The sequence below is a fragment of the Emys orbicularis genome, chromosome 7 (genome assembly GCF_028017835.1).
Source record: "Emys orbicularis isolate rEmyOrb1 chromosome 7, rEmyOrb1.hap1, whole genome shotgun sequence".
In the NCBI taxonomy this organism is placed as follows: Eukaryota; Metazoa; Chordata; order Testudines; family Emydidae; genus Emys; species Emys orbicularis.
The window spans coordinates 131,418,460-131,438,813 of record NC_088689.1 but is presented as its reverse complement, the minus strand read 5'-3'; the positions used below and the strand labels follow the sequence as shown (position 1 = coordinate 131,438,813).

General features: G+C 46.6%; 1 protein-coding gene across 2 annotated transcripts in view; it reads left to right on the top strand.

The window, feature by feature from the left end:
- SETD5 (SET domain containing 5) overlaps positions 1–20,354 on the top strand; it is a 98,850-nt gene that overhangs the window by 16,249 nt on the left and 62,247 nt on the right. For both annotated transcript variants that reach the window (XM_065407253.1, XM_065407252.1), the window contains 2 exons: positions 4,220–4,462; positions 18,708–18,856. In XM_065407253.1, coding sequence (XP_065263325.1) covers positions 4,220–4,462; positions 18,708–18,856 — 392 coding nt within the window. The remainder of the gene's footprint in view (positions 1–4,219; positions 4,463–18,707; positions 18,857–20,354) is intronic.

Here is a 20,354-nt window from a genome sequence, read left to right as displayed (position 1 = left end):
GGGTCCATAACAGAAATGGTGTTATTCCTCTCCATGCCCCATGAACTGGGAAGGATGAATGTAAGTATTCAGGCTTTCTGGATTGGTAATGGTTGTCTCACAGGTACCATTTCTGGGGAAAGGTTTACATTTGGACCAAAGCACTGTCATAGAAATGTGGCATTTATCTATCAGATCAGACCAAGGTCCATCTGTGATGTACCAGGGTACAATCTAGACTAATGAGCAGCTGTGTCACCCCTGCCCTGCAGCTTTGGGTGCCTTACAGTGCCTTGCTGAAGGAGTTCCCACTTGGATTGTTCACAAACAGCCTTCGAGCATGCAAGCCACACCCTGAGTGTCTGTGTGCAACTTCAGCTTGTCAGCCACGCTGGGGTTACTCTCTGGCTCTCACCAGCCTTGGTTAGACTGCAGGGTGATCCCAACACACTCCCAGTCTTAGATTCAATCATAGAATATCAGGGTTGGAAGGGACCTCAGGAGGTCATTTAGTCCAACCCCAACTAAATCATCCCAGCCAGGGTTTTGTCAAGTCTGACCTTAAAAACCTCTAAGGAAGGAGATTCCACCACCTCCCTAGGTAACCCATTCCAGTGCTTCACCACCCTCCTAGTGAAAAAGTTTTTCCTAATATCCAACCTAAACCTCCCCCACTGCAACTTGAGACCATTACTCCTTGTTCTGTCATCTGCTACCACTGAGAACAGTCTAGATCCATCCTCTTTGGAACCCCCTTTCAGGTAGTTGAAAGCAGCTATCAAATCCCCCCTGATTCTTCTCTTCTGCAGACTAAACAAGTTTATTAACTATAAAGAGATTTTAAATGAGTACAAGTAATGAGGCATAAAAGTCAGAAAGGGTTATAAGAAAATAAAGTTAAAATGCTACTGGTGCCGTTTCTCATCATATGCTTTCAGCAATCTTACTGACCAAACTTCTTAGTTCAGGACCCCTTCTCCCGTTGTCATTTCAGGTGCAGTGAATGCAATGGGCACTGAGGGAGAAAGGGGGTGCCTTGGCATGTTTGTCCTTCCCTTTTACCGTTTCAGTCCCTTCTTGAAAAACATTTCCAGTTGGGTACCAGGAGACAAAAAGTCTAGGGGGAAGGATGTTCCCTGCATTAACCGAAACGGTAACATTGTGGACTCATAGAGTCCCGTATCAATGATGAAAGCAGATTTTTTTCTGTGCATACTTTTTGAAAGGAATCTGTCAGTAACCTCTAGTTAAATCAAAAGAGCTGAGATATTTAGCTTTGCTTAAAATGTCCAGCATATCATCAGTTGTACGCATGGGATACACATCTGGCTCTGTGACAGCATTGAGTTTTCTACAGTCAGCACAAAACCTTAGTGTTGTCTTTCTGAGAGATCCAGATCCCAGGCGAAGCCCAAGAACTGTCAGAAGCTTTAATTACTTCTAGGTCCAACATGCTTTGTATTTCTGTTCCTGCACCTTGACAGTGGGCCCTGGTCCTTCTGTAATGATTTTTTTATGTCAAGTATCAGAGGGGTAGCCGTGTTAGTCTGGATCTGTAAAAGCAGCAAAGAGTCCTGTGGCACCTTATAGACTAACAGACGTATTGGAGCATGAGCTTTCATGGGTGAATACCCACTTCGTCAGATTTTTTTATGGGTTAGCAAGTGTCTTCCCTGGCTTGTTAGAAAACCCTCTTTGTGTTCTTGCAGCACAGACAACACCAGACTGTTTCCAGCCATCACACTTGAGACTCACTTAAAATTTGGTATACCAGTGTTTAAAGTGTAAACCTTGTTTAAAAAAACAAGCTGTGCATAAACTCTGCTTGCTGCGCCACTTTGACATACCAGGGTAGAGTCCAGGCTGGAGGTTACAGCAGCAAAGCATTGTAAAGCGCACCCCAGGATAGAGGGCAGGGGTGACACAGCTACTCAATCTGGATTGTACCTGGTATGTCTCACCATCCTAGTTCAGTATCTTGGCTCTGATAGTCGCCAGTACCAGATGGTTCAGAGGAAGTTGCACAAAATCCTGTAGTGGACAGTTATATATGTAACTCATGTTTCTGAATATTGTTATCCTTTGTTTATCTGATCTAATATAATTGTGAATTTTCTTATTATGCTCTGAGGTTATTCTGTGGTGCCTGTCACTGAAGTATCAGTGCCAAAAACATTTCAGTCCTTATGAATCCTTCTAAGTTCTTGGCCTCAGTATCTTGTGTCAGAGAGTTCCATGGGTTAATTATGTCATGTAAAAATTTCCCTGTTAAATTTATTGCCTTCCAATTTTATTGTTTGGCTCCCTTGCTGTAGTCTTATAAGAGAGGGTAAACAGGAGCACCTAATTATATTCTCTCTCATTCACTTTTAATAATGCCTTTATCATGGCCTCATTCATTTCCTGTCAAAACTACAATCCCAGCCTTCTCAATATCGTCTCATGCAGAGGTCTTTCCATGCTTCTAGCCACTTTTCATTGCCCGATTCTGCACCCACTCTATTTGTGCTCAGGATTAGAGCCCTCCACTGTATTGGGTGCTGCACAAACATGTAAAACACAGTCTGGTTTAAGAGAAAATGCAGCAAATCAGTGTGAAAACAATGGAAGGGAAGGTAGGACAAGCTAACAGTGCTAATATTGTATACTTACATATTTATTTTACAATTATTTATTAATTACATCATCGTCACGCCTAGAGCCCTAGTCATGGACCAGAACTCTGTTGTGCGAGGTGCTGTACAAACAAAGAACAAAAAGACAGTTCCTGCCCCAAGGAGCTTACAATCTAAGTGTGAAACAAGAAACAGATGTATACAGACATGTGGGATTACAGGGAAACCATGAGACAGTGCTAGTGGTAGGCAGTGGTCTTAGCACACCAGCAGCCTGACTGTTGTCAAGTTCTTTGTAGGCATCACAGCAAAGGAGCATTTGAAGGAGGATAATGAGGTAGCTTTGCAGATGTTTATGGTGAGTGCCTCGCAAACGCAGGGGTTAGCCTGGGAGAAAGCATGAAGGTGCATGTTTATGAAAACTTTACAACTAGGTGATGGAGGCTGGAATCATGGGTCAATTGGAGGTAGGAATTGGCAGCAAATAAGAAATTATATGTAAAGTGGGGATTGATCCTGAGTGTCCTTGAAAGTGAATACAAACAACTTACGTTTAATTCGGTAGAGACCAGGGAGCTGGTGGAGAGATACCGAGAGACATGGTCAAAGTGACAGGCTAGGAAAATGATCTTAGCAGCAGCATTCTTAGTGGATATGAGCGGAGCAAGATTGCATTTGTCAAGATCAGAGGGCAGGATGTTGCAGTAATCAAGACACAGAATGATGAGTGCTTGGACAATGGGCACATCTGTAATGTTCCGAACTGGAGTGAAGTGTTTGTTTATGTTTTGTTATTTTTAACTATTTTATTATGTGTCTATTTCTACTATTGAATCCTCCACCTGTTCTGTTATTTCTAAGTTTCCCTTTTTGCAACCTCTACACAAGTGTGCATTTTTACTAGCCTATTTCTACTTTTTATTCTTAAACATTTACCTTTTTGTGTTTTGTCCTTTCTGTTTTTGGGGTTGGGAACTACACCTCTACCTCGATATAACGCTGTCCTCGGGAGCCAAAAAATCTTACCGCGTTATAGGTGAAACCGCGTTATATCGAACTTGCTTTGATCCACCGGAGTGTGCAGCCCCGCCCCCCCCGGAGCACTGCTTTACCGCGTTATATCCAAATTTGTGTTATATCGGGGTAGAGGTGTATAGAATGAATGTTGGGGCGAGAGCAAAATGAGGAGTGGGGAATAAAGGGCTGGAAAGGGAAGAGTAGGCAAGAGGAGCAGGGAAAAAGGAGGAGGTCAGGAGGCAAGTGAGAAAAATTGGTCTTGTTTCTCTGTTCCCCATGCCTCTGAGTCTGTCATCTCTCCATATAGGACGATTCAAGCAGTGTGTCCCTTATGGGTTTCATCCAATGCAAAATTTTCCATGGCTCGCTAGTAAGAAGCAGCTTTATGCTCTGTGCTAGAGGGTGTAAAATGTAATGGTACCACCTCTTGGGTACCCATGTGATCATCTGAGTATTTGAGTGGGGCCCCAGGGCTTGGTGAGCGATTCACTTTTCTAGTTCTGGCAATAGAGGAAGAAGGTTGGTGAGCTCCAGCACTTCCACGAGATTCTAGGATCGAGTTTTCTCCCAGCAAGTGCTATTCATTCACCCTATGTTCTTTGATGCAGAATTCTCCTTCTGAAGCACATGCCCTGGATGAGAACACAGCTGAGGGGTGGGAGAACCGGATACGGCTCTGGACAGATCAGTATGAAGAAGCCTTTACTAACCAGTACAGTGCTGATGTACAGAACCTTCTGGAACGGCATCTAAGCACCAATAAAGAATTTGTGGGCAAAACTGCTGTGCTGGACACAATCAACAAGACAGAGTTGGCCTGCAATAATACAGTTATTGGGTCCCAGATGCAGGTAAGAACCAGTGTGAATACAGGAGCAAATGGAGGCCAATCCCATGGGGTCCTAGGTGCAAGGTCTGGGCTGGGTGAGCAAGAAGACCATTTCAAGTCCCAGATGCAGATAAAGGCATATATGTGTATAAGTATTTGCAGTAGAAATAGGGAGGTATGCTATTGTTCAAGGCATTGGTAAAACCTCATCTGGAAAACTGTGCAGTTCTGGTCATCCAGGTTCAAGAAAGATGAATTCGTACTGGAACAGGTACAGAGAAGGGCTCCAATGCCAATCAGGGGAATTGAGCTTGTCTTACAAGAGGAGACTAAAAGAGTGTGGCTTGTGTAGCCTAGCAAAATGAAGGCCGAGAGGGGATATGACTGGTGTCTATATGTACACCTGAGAGGAGATGAGCTGTTTAAGCAAAATGAACAATGTTGGCACAAGAACAAATGGGTATAAACTGGCTGTGCATACATTCAGGCTGAAAATTCGAAGAAGGTTTCTAACCATGAGCGGTGAGTTTCTGGAATAGCCTCCCAATAGGATTAGTGCAGGTAAATAACCCAACTAGTTTTAGTTTATGGATAGGATTATATGACGAAGTTGCCTGCAGTATCAAGGGGTTGAATTCGATGACCCTGAAGATCCCTTCCAGTCCTATGTTTCTGTATCTAGAAGGAAGAGGTTAGCATAATTCATACTAAGGCTAAGATTTTGTCATGGATATTATTAGTAAAAGTCAGGGACAGGTCACTGGCAATAAGGAAAAATTCACAGAAGCCCGTGACCTGTCCCTGACTTTTACTAACAATATCCCTGACAAAGCCCAGCTGCGGGGTCCCCACACCGCCTGCAGAGGTTTGGCAGCTGCGGGGCCACTCTGGGGGCCCCCACCGCCTGTGGGGGCTCAGAGCTCCAGGATACCCCCACGGCCGCCGGGAGCTTTGAAGGACCCACAGTGCCCGCAGCTGCTCGGAACTCCAGGGGCCGCGCCGCTCACAGCAGCCAGAGGCTGCCGGGTGGGAGGGAAGCCCTGCCACCCACAGCAGCCAGGAGCTGCGGGTAGGGTCACCACCACCTGCAGCAGTTAAGAGCTGCATGGGGCCCACAGCAGCTGGGAACTCCAGGGGAGCCGGAGTCCCCCCGCTGCAGTTCCCAGACGACAGGGCTGAATTCATGGAGGTCGCTGGAAGTCATGGATTCGTGACTTCCGCGACCTCCGTGAAAAATTGTAGCCTTATTCATGAGACATCAGGCCAACAGTCTTTACGACTTCTTGTACACCCTTCCCAACTCTGTTTATAGAAGAATGAGGCCCTTCTCAGGGATAGGTCCAGAAATCTTCCTGGCCTAGCCAAACCATTGCTGCTACGTAAGGGATGTTTTATGCCTTCCTGGAATATATTTTCTTTTCATACTAAGGTCCACACATCCATTGCAATGGGTACTTCAGCCTTACGGATTAGGGGCAGAATCAGATCTTTCAGTCTCTGGAGCAGGGGGTTATTTCCTACTTCCTGATGTTCCCTCCAGTTTTTTCTGTTTTTACAGCAGCCAGTGGCTTAATCAGCCCTCCCCACTGCAAAGCTTTTCTGAGGGAAATTTTAAATTTTGCTTCAAATTTTTAGACCAACAGTTGGACTCAATGTGTCTTGTCTAATTCCCAGATGTGTCCCAGGTCTGTACTGGATCTTTGAGGAGATTGTCCCCTCAGCTTCACTTCCCCTTCGGAGGCATTTGCATCAGCTGGTGCCCTGCTTGCTTCAGGGAGCAATCTAGGCCCAGAAAGGCCAGCAATGAAAGGAAAGGTCTCTGTCTCCTGCTCCCCCTCTTATGGAGTGTCTTGCTGCAGAGCTCAGCTGGCCCTGGTGGGCAAGATGAAGCCCAGTCTAGATGGGGTTGTCTTGGCCCCCCATCCCCTGGCAGGAAGGGAGCCTGGCAGGATTGGAAAGAAATGGCTCTGGGGCAGGCAGTCCCCCTCCCCCATCTCCATGAGGAGAGTGATGTCAGAAGGATAGAGCACCTGGTGGAAGAGAGTGCTGTAGTCTCTATAGCCCGCAACAGCAATCATGCCTTTGGCTGTGGAGCTTGATGGCCTCCTCTGTCTTCGCTTACCCTGCGGGTTGCAGATGGAGGGCACCAGATACAGCACTGATGCTGCCAACGCTGGAGAGTGCAGCAAGGGATCTACAAGCCCAACTCCTTCCCCCTGCTGACCCCTATAACACACAACTGTCCTCCAATGGAAACAGACTTCTATGGCTCATGTGGCTCCAATGTAGTAGAGGAGGTAGAGCTTTGGAGGAGCCCATCGAGGGTGACCAGACAGCAAATGTGAAAAATTGGGACGGGGGTGGGGAGTAATAGGAGTCTATATAAGAAAAAGACCCAAAAATCGGGACTGTCCCTATAAAATCGGGACATCTGGTCACCCTAAGCCCATCCCTGAGCCCCAGGCCAGTACCTTCCTTGACAGACCTATAAGGGGCCCATGTGGGGGAAGGGAGACAATTAAGCCCAACCTCCTTGAGCACAGGGCGATTGCTATCCACTTGAAATGTTTTCAGAGCAATCTCTGAGCTCAAGTTTGCTACTCTTTCTGAAGCAGGATCATAGGGACAAACTCCCAAAGGGGGATAAAATGAATAATACATTCAGCACCATTTCCCTCCTTACCTTCAGAGTGCAGCATGGCATATCAGTGCAGAAAGGACCAGGCCATAGACGTGCTGATTCTTGAAGCATGCAGATCTCTCCCACCACCAGGGGAATTCTTCCTCTTTAGGAAAGGAAGGTCCGCATTTCACATACAAGTTAGAGAATAAAATCGTAAACTATAATTTTTTATCGAAACCAAATAGAGGAGAGACTGTCAGGCAAGAGTGTAATGAGTTCTGTAAAATTACCCTTAGGAGGTCTGCATTCCCCTAGACAATCTATAACTATCTAACTGTCCTCATACACACTGGGGAGTTATATAAGAGGGGCAGAGGTGTCCTGACAGACCTACAAGACTGAGAAAGTATCAAGCTGTCATCATCAGCTGCTGCTGCGGGTCGCCATGCCCTGGCTGTTGGGCTGCTGTTCCCAGCTGTCACTGCGGGTCGCCATGCCCTGGCTGTTGGGCTGCCGTTCCCAGCTGTCACTGCGGGTCACCATGCCCTGGCTGTTGGGCTGCGGTTCCCAGCTGTCACTGCGGGTCGCCATGCCCTGGCTGTTGGGCTGCTGTTCCCAGCTGTCACTGCGGGTCGCCATGCCCTGGCTGTTGGGCTGCGGTTCCCAGCTGTCACTGCGGGTCGCCATGCCCTGGCTGTTGGGCTGCCATTCCCAGCTGCGGGTCGCCATGCTCTGGCTGTTGGGCTGCCGTTCCCAGCTGTCACTGCGGGTCGCCATGCCCTGGCTGTTGGGCTGCCGTTCTCAGCTGTCACTGCGGGTCGCCATGCCCTGGCTGTTGGGCTGCCATGCCCTGGCTGTTGGACTGCCGTTCCCAGCTGTCACTGCGGGTCGCCATGCTCTGGCTGTTGGGCTGCCGTTCCCAGCTGTCACTGCGGGTCGCCATGCCCTGGCTGTTGGGCTGCCGTTCCCAGCTGTCACTGCGGGTCGCCATGCCCTGGCTGTTGGACTGCCGTTCCCAGCTGTCACTGCGGGTCGCCATGCTCTGGCTGTTGGGCTGCCGTTCCCAGCTGTCACTGCGGGTCGCCATGCCCTGGCTGTTGGGCTGCCGTTCCCAGCTGTCACTGCGGGTCGCCATGCCTAAATATCCAGGTTATTGCTCGAAGCTTCTCCTTCAGGCTGCCACGCCTCTCCTCCACCTTCTCTCCCCCAGCAGATAGCTGTGGAGTGATGAGCGTGGCAGCTGCCCAAATGTGGAAGAACTGATAGGCTGTAAGGAGCCTCCACCATTTGCTTCTTCTCTTTTTTCCGGTCCTGCCAACACCAATGGGGCACCCACCAGCTGTGGCGACTGGAAGCAGGAGGGAACAGGGTGCGTTGGGCACCTTCCCAGCACCGGATCCCCCAGCACCACCTAGGGGAAAAGACGCACTTGATCCCAGCATCCCGATCTCTGGCACACCACTAGTCCCCGGAGCCCCGGCACCCCATGGAGGCAGAAGTGGGTACTACTCCACTGTGGTTGCTGAGAGAAGAATCCTCTTCAGCGTCTGAAGGGGAACGTCATGTACCGCCAAAAGCCCACCATCAGTACCCAGCCTATGCTCCACTGAGCTTCAGCACCAGTCCTCCAGCAGGCATCTGGCCAGCGGGTCACTGGCCTATGCAGTGGCACTATTGGAACCTCGAGGTTTCCCCTGATGCTGGGTCCTTCCTCCCACCAATCCCACTCTGTGGTCTCCGGAAGATGGGCTACCGCTCCTTCCCACTTGGCACCGAACCCCGACTCTGCTACTGACTCCAGTACTGACATCCAGGAGATGCCTCCAGTGGACATAGTCAAAGCAGAGGAAGAAGGAGGAGCCCTTCCTCCGGGGCACGCCTTCTCCTTGTCATACCCAGCCAAGGCTGTCGCGGGTCCCAGTAGCCTGCTTCCACAGGATGATTTCTGGGCCCATCAGGACCTTCTGAAGCGGGTCGCTTCAAACCTGGGCTTGGAGATCGAGGAGCTCAGAGACATCACACAGTCTTATTGATATCCTGGCTGCAGCAGCTCCATCCAGGGTGGCCCTGCCCATCAATGAGACCGTGATGGGACCAATCCAGGCCCTGTGGCAAACTCCTCCTTCTTTGGCCCCCACTTCAAAGAGGGGAGAAAAGAATTCTGTGCTGGCAGGCGAGTTTGAACACCTGTACTCGCTTTGCTGGGGAGATTAAAATCATATCTGTGGGACTCCCTGAATAAATTCAAAGACTCCCTGCCCCAAAAGTCAAGACAGGAGTTTGAGAGGGTTAAAACGTGGCTAGGACCTCTCTCCAGGCGGCTCTGCATGCTGCCGACTTGGCAGTCCAGACAGTAGCCTCTGTGGTCACCATGAGGTGCTGTTCCTGGCTCCAGTCCTCTGGGTTTCCCAATGAGGTCCAACGGTCCATCCAGGGCCTCCCCTTTGAAGGCTCCTCTCTTTTCTCGGAACAGATGGACACAAGACTTCATGGACTGAAGGGCTCTACGATCCTTAGGCCTGTACACTCCGTCTGCTTCCAGAAAGCACTTCAGGCCCTAGCAGCTTACTTGGTTCTCGGCACCTCCAGCACCTCCAAGACAGGAGCCTTACAAAAGAAACGGAAGGAGTTATAAATGGCGCCAACATTTCTGCCCACCTCAGCCTCCCAGTCGGGTCTCAGAGATACTCTGGTCAGCCCAAGCAGGCCTTTTGAAGGTGTGCCCAATGGCGTTATACCAGTCACAGTGTCAAATCTGCCTCCCCTTTTATTTTTGGACCGTCTGTCGCTCTTCAGCCTGGGATGGTCATTCACAACATTGGACAGTGACAGCTGGTTATACCCTGAAGTTCCTGCCCTCCTCTTTCCCACCAATACCTCTTCAGGGACCTTCTCGCGATCAACTCCTCCTCCTAGGAGGTGTGTCATAAACAGACAGTTAAGGGTTAAGAAGTTCACCTAGCCTAGCTGACACCTGACCAGAGGAACCAATGGGGGGACAAGATGTTTCAAGAGGAAGGAGGGAAGTTCTTCCTTTGTTCTATTCATTAAGTTCTGTGCCGGAGTGAAAAGACCCAGGAATCAAACAGGGTAGTGAGTATTAGGCCTGGTCCACACTACCCCCCCACTTCGGACTAAGGTACGCAAATTCAGCTACGTTAATAACGTAGCTGAATTCGAAGTACCTTAGTCCGAACTTACCGCGGGTCCAGACGCTGCAGGCAGGCTCCCCCGTCGATGCCGCGTACTCCTCTCGCCGAGCTGGAGTACCGGCGTCGACGGCGAGCACTTCCGGGATCGATCCCGCGATAAATCGATCCCAGAACATCGATTGCCTGCCGTCGGACCCGGAGGTAAGTGTAGACGTACCCTTAGAGAAGGAATGTATTAGCTTATGTTTATTTCCTTTTGTGACTTGTTCTTTTTGCATAGAGGGATAATCAAATTGGGTTTTCTTTTGTGTAACTAAGGGTTTTGCCCAGGGGAACATCCTCTGTGTTTTGAATCTGTTGTCTGTGAGAGTAGCTTACATGCTAATCTCACAGAGGTATTCCTTTCACCCCTTTTCTTTAATTAAAAGTCTTCTTTTTAAGAACCTGATTGATTTTTCCTTGTTTTAAGATCCAAGGGGCCAAGGAAATTGGTGGAGAAGTCTCTCAAGGCTACCCAGGGAAGAGTTATAGTACTTGGGAGGGAGATATTTTGGGGGGGAAGACAGAGTTCCCAAATGACTCATAAACGGTTGTTTAAATGATTTAGTGGTGGCAGCATACAGATCTAAGCTGGTAATTAAGCTTAGCGGTTCTCATGCAGGTCCCCACATCTGTACCCTAAAGTTCAGAGTGGGGGTGAAACCTATGAGAAGGTGTAATCCCCCCCTACGTATGGGGGTCATGGAGGACGTTCCTCAAGACTTGAGAGGGAAGAGTTTCTACTCCTAGTATTTCCTAATGCGAAAGGGGACCTCCAACCCATCTTGGACCTGTGTTGCCTCAACAGATATCTCAGGAAATTGAGGTTCCACATGGTCTTCCTGGCCTCCTCCATTCCTTGCCTGGATCCAAGGGACTGTACACCGCCCTCGACTTAGAGGACTCATACTTTCACATTTCTATCTTCCATGACCAGAGAAGATTTTTCAGGTTTATAGTGTGTCAGCGCCACTACTAATTCACCGCCCTTTCCTTTGGCCTATTGGCAGCCCTGCACATTTTCACAAAGTGTATGTTGGTTGTTGCAGCCTTCCTCAGGTGGCGAGGCATACAAGTCTACCTGTACCTCAACGACTGGCTGATCAAAAGTTGGTCGCAGGCTCAAGTACAGAATAGCATCAGCACGGTCCAAGCCACCTTCTGAGCACTGGGCCTGCTGATAAACGAGCAGAAGTCAACTCTTGTTCCAGTTCAGAGAATGGAATTTATTCGGGTTGTGCTCAACTCGACCCAAGCCTTGGGCTTTCCTGCTGGAGGCCTGTTTCCAGACCATGACGGACCTGATATCCAATATAATGGCCCACCCTATCACAACAGCTCGGGTGTGCCTCAAGCTTCTGGATCACATGGTGGCTTGTACTTACATGGTTCAATACACAAGGCTGTGCCTCAGGCCCCTCCAGGTGTGGCTAGCGTCACTTTACTCCTTGAGAAGACACCACTTGGACTCAGTGGTTATGGTCCCTCCCCTGGTTCTCGCCTCCCTGGGCTGGTGGAAAGATCCAAGATCGGTAATAATGGGGGTGCCCTTTGTTACCCCACAACCATCAGTATCCTTAGTTTTGGATGTGTCAAATGTAGCGTGGGGAGCCCACCTCAACAATTTCAGGACTTGGATCCTCTGGTCCCAGGAAGGAACTCTCCCTGCACATAAACATCAGGGAGCTCAGAGCAGTGTACTTAGCATGCCTGACGTTCCTTCCCCAGATCTCAGGCAAGATGGTACAAGTCCTGACAGACAATACAGCACCAGGTTCTATATCAATAAGCAAGGACAAGATCGATCCTCAACCCTGTGTCAGGAGACCATCCATCTATGGGACTTCTGTGCGAGACGCTCCATTCATCTCTAGGCTTCACATCTCTTGAGGGCCTGGAATGTATTGGCGGATCACCTCAGCAGATCCTCTTCTCACCACGAGTGTCCCCTTCATCCGGAGATCACCACATTCATCTTCCAAAATAATAAATAAAAATAATAAAAAAAAAAAATATGGAGATATACCTATCTCCTAGAACTGGAAGGGACCCCGAAAGGTCATTGAGTCCAGCCCCCTGCCCTCACTAGCAGGACCATGTACTGATTTTTGCCGCAGATCCCTAAGTGGTCCCCTCAAGGATTGAACTCACAACCCTGGGTTTAGCAGGCCAATGCTCAAACCACTGAGCTATCTCCCCCCCCCCCCCCCCCCCCAAAGTGGGGGCCTCCCCAGGTGGATCTGTTCGCCATCAGGCAGAACAGAAAATGCCATTGTTTTTGTTCGCTGCACGGCACAGCCAGGCTCCCTCTCCAGTGCCTTTCTGCTCTTGTGGACAGACCACCTACTGTACACCCCATCCCCTGTGCACACAGTTCTTCTAAAAATTAAGCAGGACAAGGCATGAGTTATCCTCATAGCACCACCAGCATGGCCATGCCAGCATTGGTTCAGCATGCTCCTGGACCTCTCGGTGGCAGCTCCGCTCTCACTCCCACTCCATCTGCACCCGATTTCTCAAGACCACAGCTGGTTTCCTCACCCGAATCTCACCTCCTTGCACCTAACTGCATGGATGCTACATGGCTGAACCCTGAAGAGCAGGTCTGCTCAGAAGAGGATCGGCAGGTCTTGCTAGGTAGTAGAAAGCCTTCCGCCAGGACTACTTACTTGGCCAAGTGGAAATGTTTCACTCGTTGGGCTTTTGAACGTGATCTCTATCCATCTCAATCTTTCCTTCAGTCTATCTTGGACTATTTGCTCCACCTAAAACAGCAGGGCCTGGCCCTCTTGTCTATTAAGGTACATTTGGCAGCCATCTCAGCCTTCCACCCCCCCCAGTGAACAGCAGATCAGTGTTCTCCCACGAAATAACGGTCCGGTTTCTCAAGAAGTTGAAAAAACTGTATCCTCAGGTTCACAAACCTGGTATATTTTTTATATTAAAATACTCTCTGGGAGCCCTTTTCATAAGCCCCCATCAGAATTAATATATTTTCAAAAATGAAAACATTTAACATTGGTTTTTGAATTGAAATGCTTATCCTCCCACCCCCCAGGGAATTTAATTTTGTTACTGTCGAAACTCATCCTCTTTCTCCTCCCTCCCCCCCTTCGAGTCATTAGCATAGTGATCCCTGCTACTTCTCTCTTGGAAGGTCGCCTTCCTTGTGGTGATCACCTCGGCCAGAAGGGTCTCTGAGATCAAGGCCCTTGCGTCAGAACCACCTTACATTGTGTTCAAGGACAAGGTCCAACTGAGTCCCCATCTGGCCTTCCTGCCAAAGGTGGTGTCACAATTCCATAACAACTAGGTCATATTCCTACCTGTCTTCTTCCCAAAACCTCTCAAGAACTCTGAGGAACGATGGCTTCATTCATTGGACGTTAGGCAGGCCTTCACTTTTTATATTGAGAGAACTAAACCCTTCTGCAAATCCATGCAACTCTTTGTGGCTATAGCAGAAAGGATGAGAGGGCTAACCGTGTCAACCCAAAGGATCTTGTCCTGGATAACCACCTGTATTTGGGCTTGTTATGAGCAGGTGAACGTCTTGTCTCTGGCCATAGTAACCGCTCATTCCACAAGAGCCCGAGCTTCATCAGCGGTGATCCTCATGCAGGTCCCAAACCAGGGCATCTCCAGAGCCACAACCCGGTCTTCAGTGCATATCTTCGCGTCCCACTATGCCATCACCCAACAGGCCCGAGACGATGCCAGTTTGGAAGAGCAGTGTTGCAGTCAGCACGTCCATTAACTCTGAGCCCACCTCCTGGGGTTCTGCTTGTGAGTCACCTAGTATGGAATGGACTTGAAGAAAAAATGGTTACTAACCTTCTGTAACTGATATTCTTTGAGATATGTTGCTCATGTCCATTCCATGACCTCTCTGTCAGAGTTACCGGTAAGGAGGAACTGACAGGATGAGGGGCCGGCAGCACCCCTTATACTGGCACATATGCGTGCAGCTCCAGAGGGCGCTACAGCCAGCCCAACAAATACCACTGAGGGGAAATTCTCCAGCAACGGTGCACACTGCGCACACACACTTAGCCTGGAATGGACATGAGCAACACATCTCAAAGAACAGTTATAGAAGGTTAGTAACTGTTTTTCCCTAAAGGAGGCTTGTCTTCTGTAGCCTGATTTAGGGTGTACTAATAATATTAATTTGGATAATATGGACATTTAATTTATTTATTTTATTTAATAATAATAAATTATTAATATTAATAGTATGGGTTTTAGGCTCGCCAATCTGTTTGATCAGAAGATAAAAGTTCTTGTCCCGAATCAGGCTCCACAGAATTTACAAAGGACCCTCAGGGGTATGACAGGAAGCTCACACTGAGACAGATATAGTCGTAAAGACTTTTTATTAAAATAATTGAAATAGTAAGCAAATGGTAAAATAATCAGAGTTACAAAGTTATAATTGCATTACTGCTATTCTAAAGATACATATGATAATATACTATTATATGCTACAAAGCTTTGGTTAATACACTCACACCCTTCCTTCCTTGATAACCTGGTGGTAAGAGACACAGGACCAGCCTTGCAGTTCAGGTTTCTCAAGTCTTGAGTAAGGGATGCAGTGCTTAGAGGAAATTAATGCTACGCGCTATGAAAACTAAATTAGGGTTTACTTGACTAACTTAAACTTAAAATCAAAACCTAATAAACTAAGGGCTAGTCTACACTGCCGCGCTAGTTCGGCGGCTGGGGATCGAAGTTCCTAGTTCGATTTATCGCGTCTGGTCTGGACGCGATAAATCGAACCAGGAAGTGCTCGCCGTCGACTGCGGTACTCCAGCTCGGCGAGAGGAGTACCGCGGAGTCGACGGGGAGCCTGCCTGCCGCGTGTGGACCGCGTCTGAACCGCGGTAAGTTCGAAGTAAGGTATGTCGACTTCAGCTACGTTATTCACGTAGCTGAAGTTGCGTACCTTACTTCGACTTGGGGGGCAAGTGTAGACCAAGCCTTAGAATAAAACTTAGGGAAACCAAGCTTAGCCTAGTTCCCTTGAAACTTAAAGTTTAAGAAGAACAAGTACAGCCTAGTAATAGTAGCAGTCATCGTAGATAGAGAGAGTGGAGGAAGTGAGTCACCTCTTTTATAGGGCACAAGTGCCATAAATCCTTCCTCCTATGCCCAAATTTCATTCCTCACCCACAAAATGTTAGGATACGCTTACTCCATAGGCTAGTATGTATGTGCATATTGATGACCTGTACATACGCACATAAGTTTCATTATGGTGTACCTGTTAAGTCTGTGGGTACAAATTGAAAAAAAACTCTATGCCATTCTTCATTGTCTATTGGCCTAGATAAAAGGTCCTTGACATATGCATGGGTACTTATCTATTTAGGTAACAAGCTATAAGTCAACTTTACGTTTCTGGGTAAAAGATCTTAATATAGATATGCTAACTTTGCCTTAGCTTAACATACAGGATATGGCCTGTAGGTCTCTTGCATTACAGCCAAACTTACTTTAATATAAATCTATAAACCTATTACAATAAACCAAATACTTGAACTATAAGAAAAGATATATATTTGCAAGCAAGCAGGTTAATCCGATAGGCTACACTTCAAAGCATTGCACTCCCACTTAACCATGTTCTGGTCATTCCTGTGTTTTGTAGATGGGTGGCAGCCTCTTTCCTTTCCCAACTTTGATCTTTACCATTTGATCTTCCATGTGCTCCCAGAGTGTCTCTCTCTCTCTCTCTCTCTCAGGATCATGGTAGCAATAATGTTGGCTTTAGGGAAGAAGAAAGTCACTTATCTGTTCTTAGACAATATTTCTAATAAGAGTCTGTACAGAAAAAGTGGAGGAAGCACAGAGATATGGTTTCTAGAGAATCTTGGATCAAGGACAGATTCATGGTGCCAGGAAAGTCTATCATAGGCCTGGACTGAGGATGGATACTATCCGGAACAAGGTCTCAGATCAGAAAAAACATTGACATAAGATGAAGATGGCTATAATGGAAAACAAGAAGTATCACAAACAAAAATCCAGTTCTTACAGGCCCCTGTTTGGAATTTTGATCTCATACACAGGCATGCGTCAATGATCCAGGGTTTGTGAGATATCTCTCCAGTAATTCCTGGTATCCCCTCTGCATCTCACCCTCTTCTATGCATTGGCAGAGATCTAGTTCCAGTTGCATACTCTTCACTCTCACAACTGGTGAATGCAGAATATCAATTTTTTTTAAGTGATTTTCCAAATTCAGTTCAGGGAATGAATACCAGAAAGTGAATACAGCATCCACCAGCTGGAACACAATGATTCTTTCTTTGTGTGGAAAATGAAGCTGTTTTGGTCCAATAATCAATGTGTCTGATAGGATTTTCATAATAACAAAGAACACAGAGAAATTCTCCTGTCCTCGGCAGAGCACAGTTTCCTATCTGTATGTGCACTGTCCATTAAAGGATTAGCAGAGTGGCTCCTGCACCCGGAAATATCTTGTTCATCTTTTTTTCTATCTGGAAACAATAAAGTACCCTGCGGGGTCTCAATGTAATAGGACCTGGAATGTGAGGAAGTGAATGACACTTCAAAAGCTGGGTAAGTTCCCTCCAGTATGTCTTCCCACCTTTTCCACTGCTCCCTGGATAGGAAGGAGAGAGCAGCAGTGATACTGTTTATCTTTCTGGCTGGAGACGGTTGGGGCTCTCGGGCCTGATTAACCTAGCATTGGCACTTTGGATGTCTCTCTCATAGAGGAGGTCTGCTATTGAAAGCAGTTCTCTATCCGGAACCAGACTGGTTTAAAATAAATACTTGGATGAAGTGATTGCTTTCATGGACTGCAAGAGAGAACTTGTTCTACTGGCTGGTGCAAAGTCCATTATTTTAACTCCATGTTAAACTAATGAAGCATAGACTTGAAATCCTCCAGAGGGTTTTATTATGGGTGTACAAGCGTGTACAAGCAAAACGTACAAATCTCTGTAGTAGAGTGTTCTCAGCATGTTCAAAAAGGAAGTTTTGTACAAATCTCAACATTAAACCTTTGGGCATCAGTCTTTTTCCAATCCTGCAAAGTCATAGAGCCACGACCTGGAAATCTCATTCTGCTCCTTACAGCCCAGATTGAACCACTGCAGGAAGTGTTGTTACACTTCATATCCATCAGAGTAGCCGCCTGGTAGTTGCTGTCTCCAATCAGAAGTGTGGGGGTTTTGTTTTGTTTTTTAAGTTTGGAGCTTTCTCCTTTGGAACCCAGTGTCATACACTGAACTCAAACAGGCAGTCCTCCTGTGCTTCTTATATGCATAACATTTTAATGCATAACAAAAAGGGTGGCTGGCAGGATATGATCAAATCATACACCAATACATTTAATACATGCTACATTATTATTCTTTATCCTTCATTCTAAATTATATAAAATACAAACATAAAATCATACTACTACACTCACAACTGTCATAGCATTCGTTTCTAAGTGAATTCAAGAAATATTCTTCCTTTAGTTAAGCAGTCCAGCCCTTAGGAGCACTGACAGTCTCAGGGCGGAGCAGTCACATCTTGAGTATTGAGATTTGCTACACAGATATCGGACCATCAATACATAAGTTCACCAAGTTTGTATATTGGTCATCCAGTCTTAGCCAATGCCTTTTGGGGGGGGGGGGGGGGGGGGCGCAGAAGTCTTTGTGAATTGGTGTCCGGGGGGAGATGGAGGAGTTATTTATGTATAATTTACCTCGTTTTGAGTGTCCACATTTAAAGGATGATCCTGCTTCCCACTCTGGAGATACACTGCTTTGACAATCCCACTGTAACAGCTCTGTGGACCTTAGCATGAAGAAGAATAGGAAAGTTTATCTATGCTTACTTGAAAATTTGCTTTCTTCAAATATTAAGGTCCTCAGATCCTGGAGACAAATGGGTCATCCAGAATAGAGAAGGAAATTGACATGCAAGGATTTGGGGTGGTTGTCATTAGGAAGAATTTACCATGCTCAGCCGTGAGAGAAATTGTGCTTTTTCCTCAATTTGTAATTTAGGAAAGTAGTTTTGAATTATCCTGGCTGTGGAAATTATCTCAACTAGAGGGAAGGAACTTAAGGAGGTGGGGCATTCTCCTACTGCCAATGATTGACAGGTCTGGTTCTGCCCCCAAGCTGCAATCAGGCTGAAGTACCAATTCTAATGGATCTGTTGACCTTATTACTCAAAGAAAGGACATTTTTGGGTAAGCACAGATACATTTTCCTATTCCCATGAATAAACATTATTTCCAAATCATTGTCCATTGCCCAAATGTCTGTCTTGGAGTGAGTGGTTAATGAGCTGGTCAGAATTCCCAGGTCCTGTTACTAGAAGCCAGTTTGTTCATATGTAAATCATAGGATAAAATCTACAGGGCTGTTGCCTGAGGTTCTGTTTTGAGTTCTCATATTTTGTTCTGGTTTCCATTGCAGTTGCAGCTGGGAAGAGTGACTCGGGTTCAGAAGCACCGGAAGATCTTGAGGGCAGCAAGAGACTTGGCATTAGATACCCTTATAATTGAATATCGAGGAAAGGTTATGTTACGGCAGCAATTTGAGGTCAATGGGCATTTCTTCAAAAAGTAAGACTGCTATTCAATGACCAGTGTGAGAGCACAGGGGGCATGGAGTGATTGAGGACCACTGGGGGGGAACCACACACTGCCAGAAACCCTGTCACAAGGGGTCTTGCAGTTGTGCCATGCATAGAAAAGTAAAAAAGATACAAAACAGCCCAGATCAAGTTGAAGGAGATTCCCACAACTGAGCCATTCTTTTTAGGTGACAGATCTGAGGAGCTGTCTCAGATTGAGGTGTCATTAGAGGAGGTTTTGAAACAAACTGTTAAATTAAACAGTAATAAGTCAGGACGAGATTGTATTCACTGAAGAGTTCTGAAGGAACTCAAATGTGAAATTGCAGAACTGCTAACTGTGGTATGTAATGTATTGCTTAAATCAGCTTCTGTACCAGATAACTGGTGAATAGCAAATGTGACGCCGATTTTTAATAAAGGCTCCAGATGCCATCAGGCACATAGATGAACATGATTTGTTGGGGAAGAGTCAACCCAGATTTTGTAAAGGGAAATCATTCCTCACCAATCTACTAGAAGTCTTTGAGGTGTCATCAAATGTGGACACGAGTGATCCAGTGGATATAGTGCACTTGAACTTTCAGAAAGCCTTTGACAAAGTCCCTCACCAAAAGCTCTTAAGCAAAGTAAGGAGTCATGGGATGAGGGTCCCCTCATAAATCAGTAACTGGTTAAAAGATAGGAAACAAAGGGTAGGAATAAATGGAGAGAGGTAAGTACCGGTGTCCCCCAACGATCTGTACTGGCACCAGTGGTGGTCAACATATTCATAAATTATCTGGAAAAAGGGGTAAGCAGTGAGGTGGCAAAGTTTGAAGATGATACAAAATTACTCGAGATAGTTAAATCCAAGGCACACTGGGAAGAGTTACACAGGGATCTCAAAACCAGATGATTGGGTAACAAAATTGCAGATGAAATTCAATGTTGATAAATTCAAAGTAATGCACATTGGAAAACATAATCCCAGCTATACATACAAAATGATGGGCTCTGAATTAGCTGTTACCACTCGAGAGAGACCTTGGGATCATGGTGGATAGTTCTCTGAAAACATCTACTCAATGTGCAGCAGCAGTCAAAAAAGCTAACAACGTTAGGAACCTTTAGGAAAGGGATAGGTAATAGCACAGAAAATATTATGCCACCATATAAATCCATGGTACGCCCACACCTTGAATACTTGTGCGCAGTTCTGGTTGCCCCGTCTCAAAAAAGATATATTAGAATTGGGAAAGTACAGCTGGGGAGGCAAGAAACGATTAGGGGTATGGAACAGCTTCCATATGAGGAGAGTAAAAAGACGGACTGTTCATCTTATAAAAGAGATGACTGAGGGGGGATATGATAGAGGTCTATAAAATCGGGACTGGTGTGGAGAAAATGAATAAGGAAATGTCATTTACCCCTTCACATAGCGCACAAACTAGTGATCACCCGAGGCAATTAATATGCAGCAAGTTTAAAACCAATATAAGAAAGTA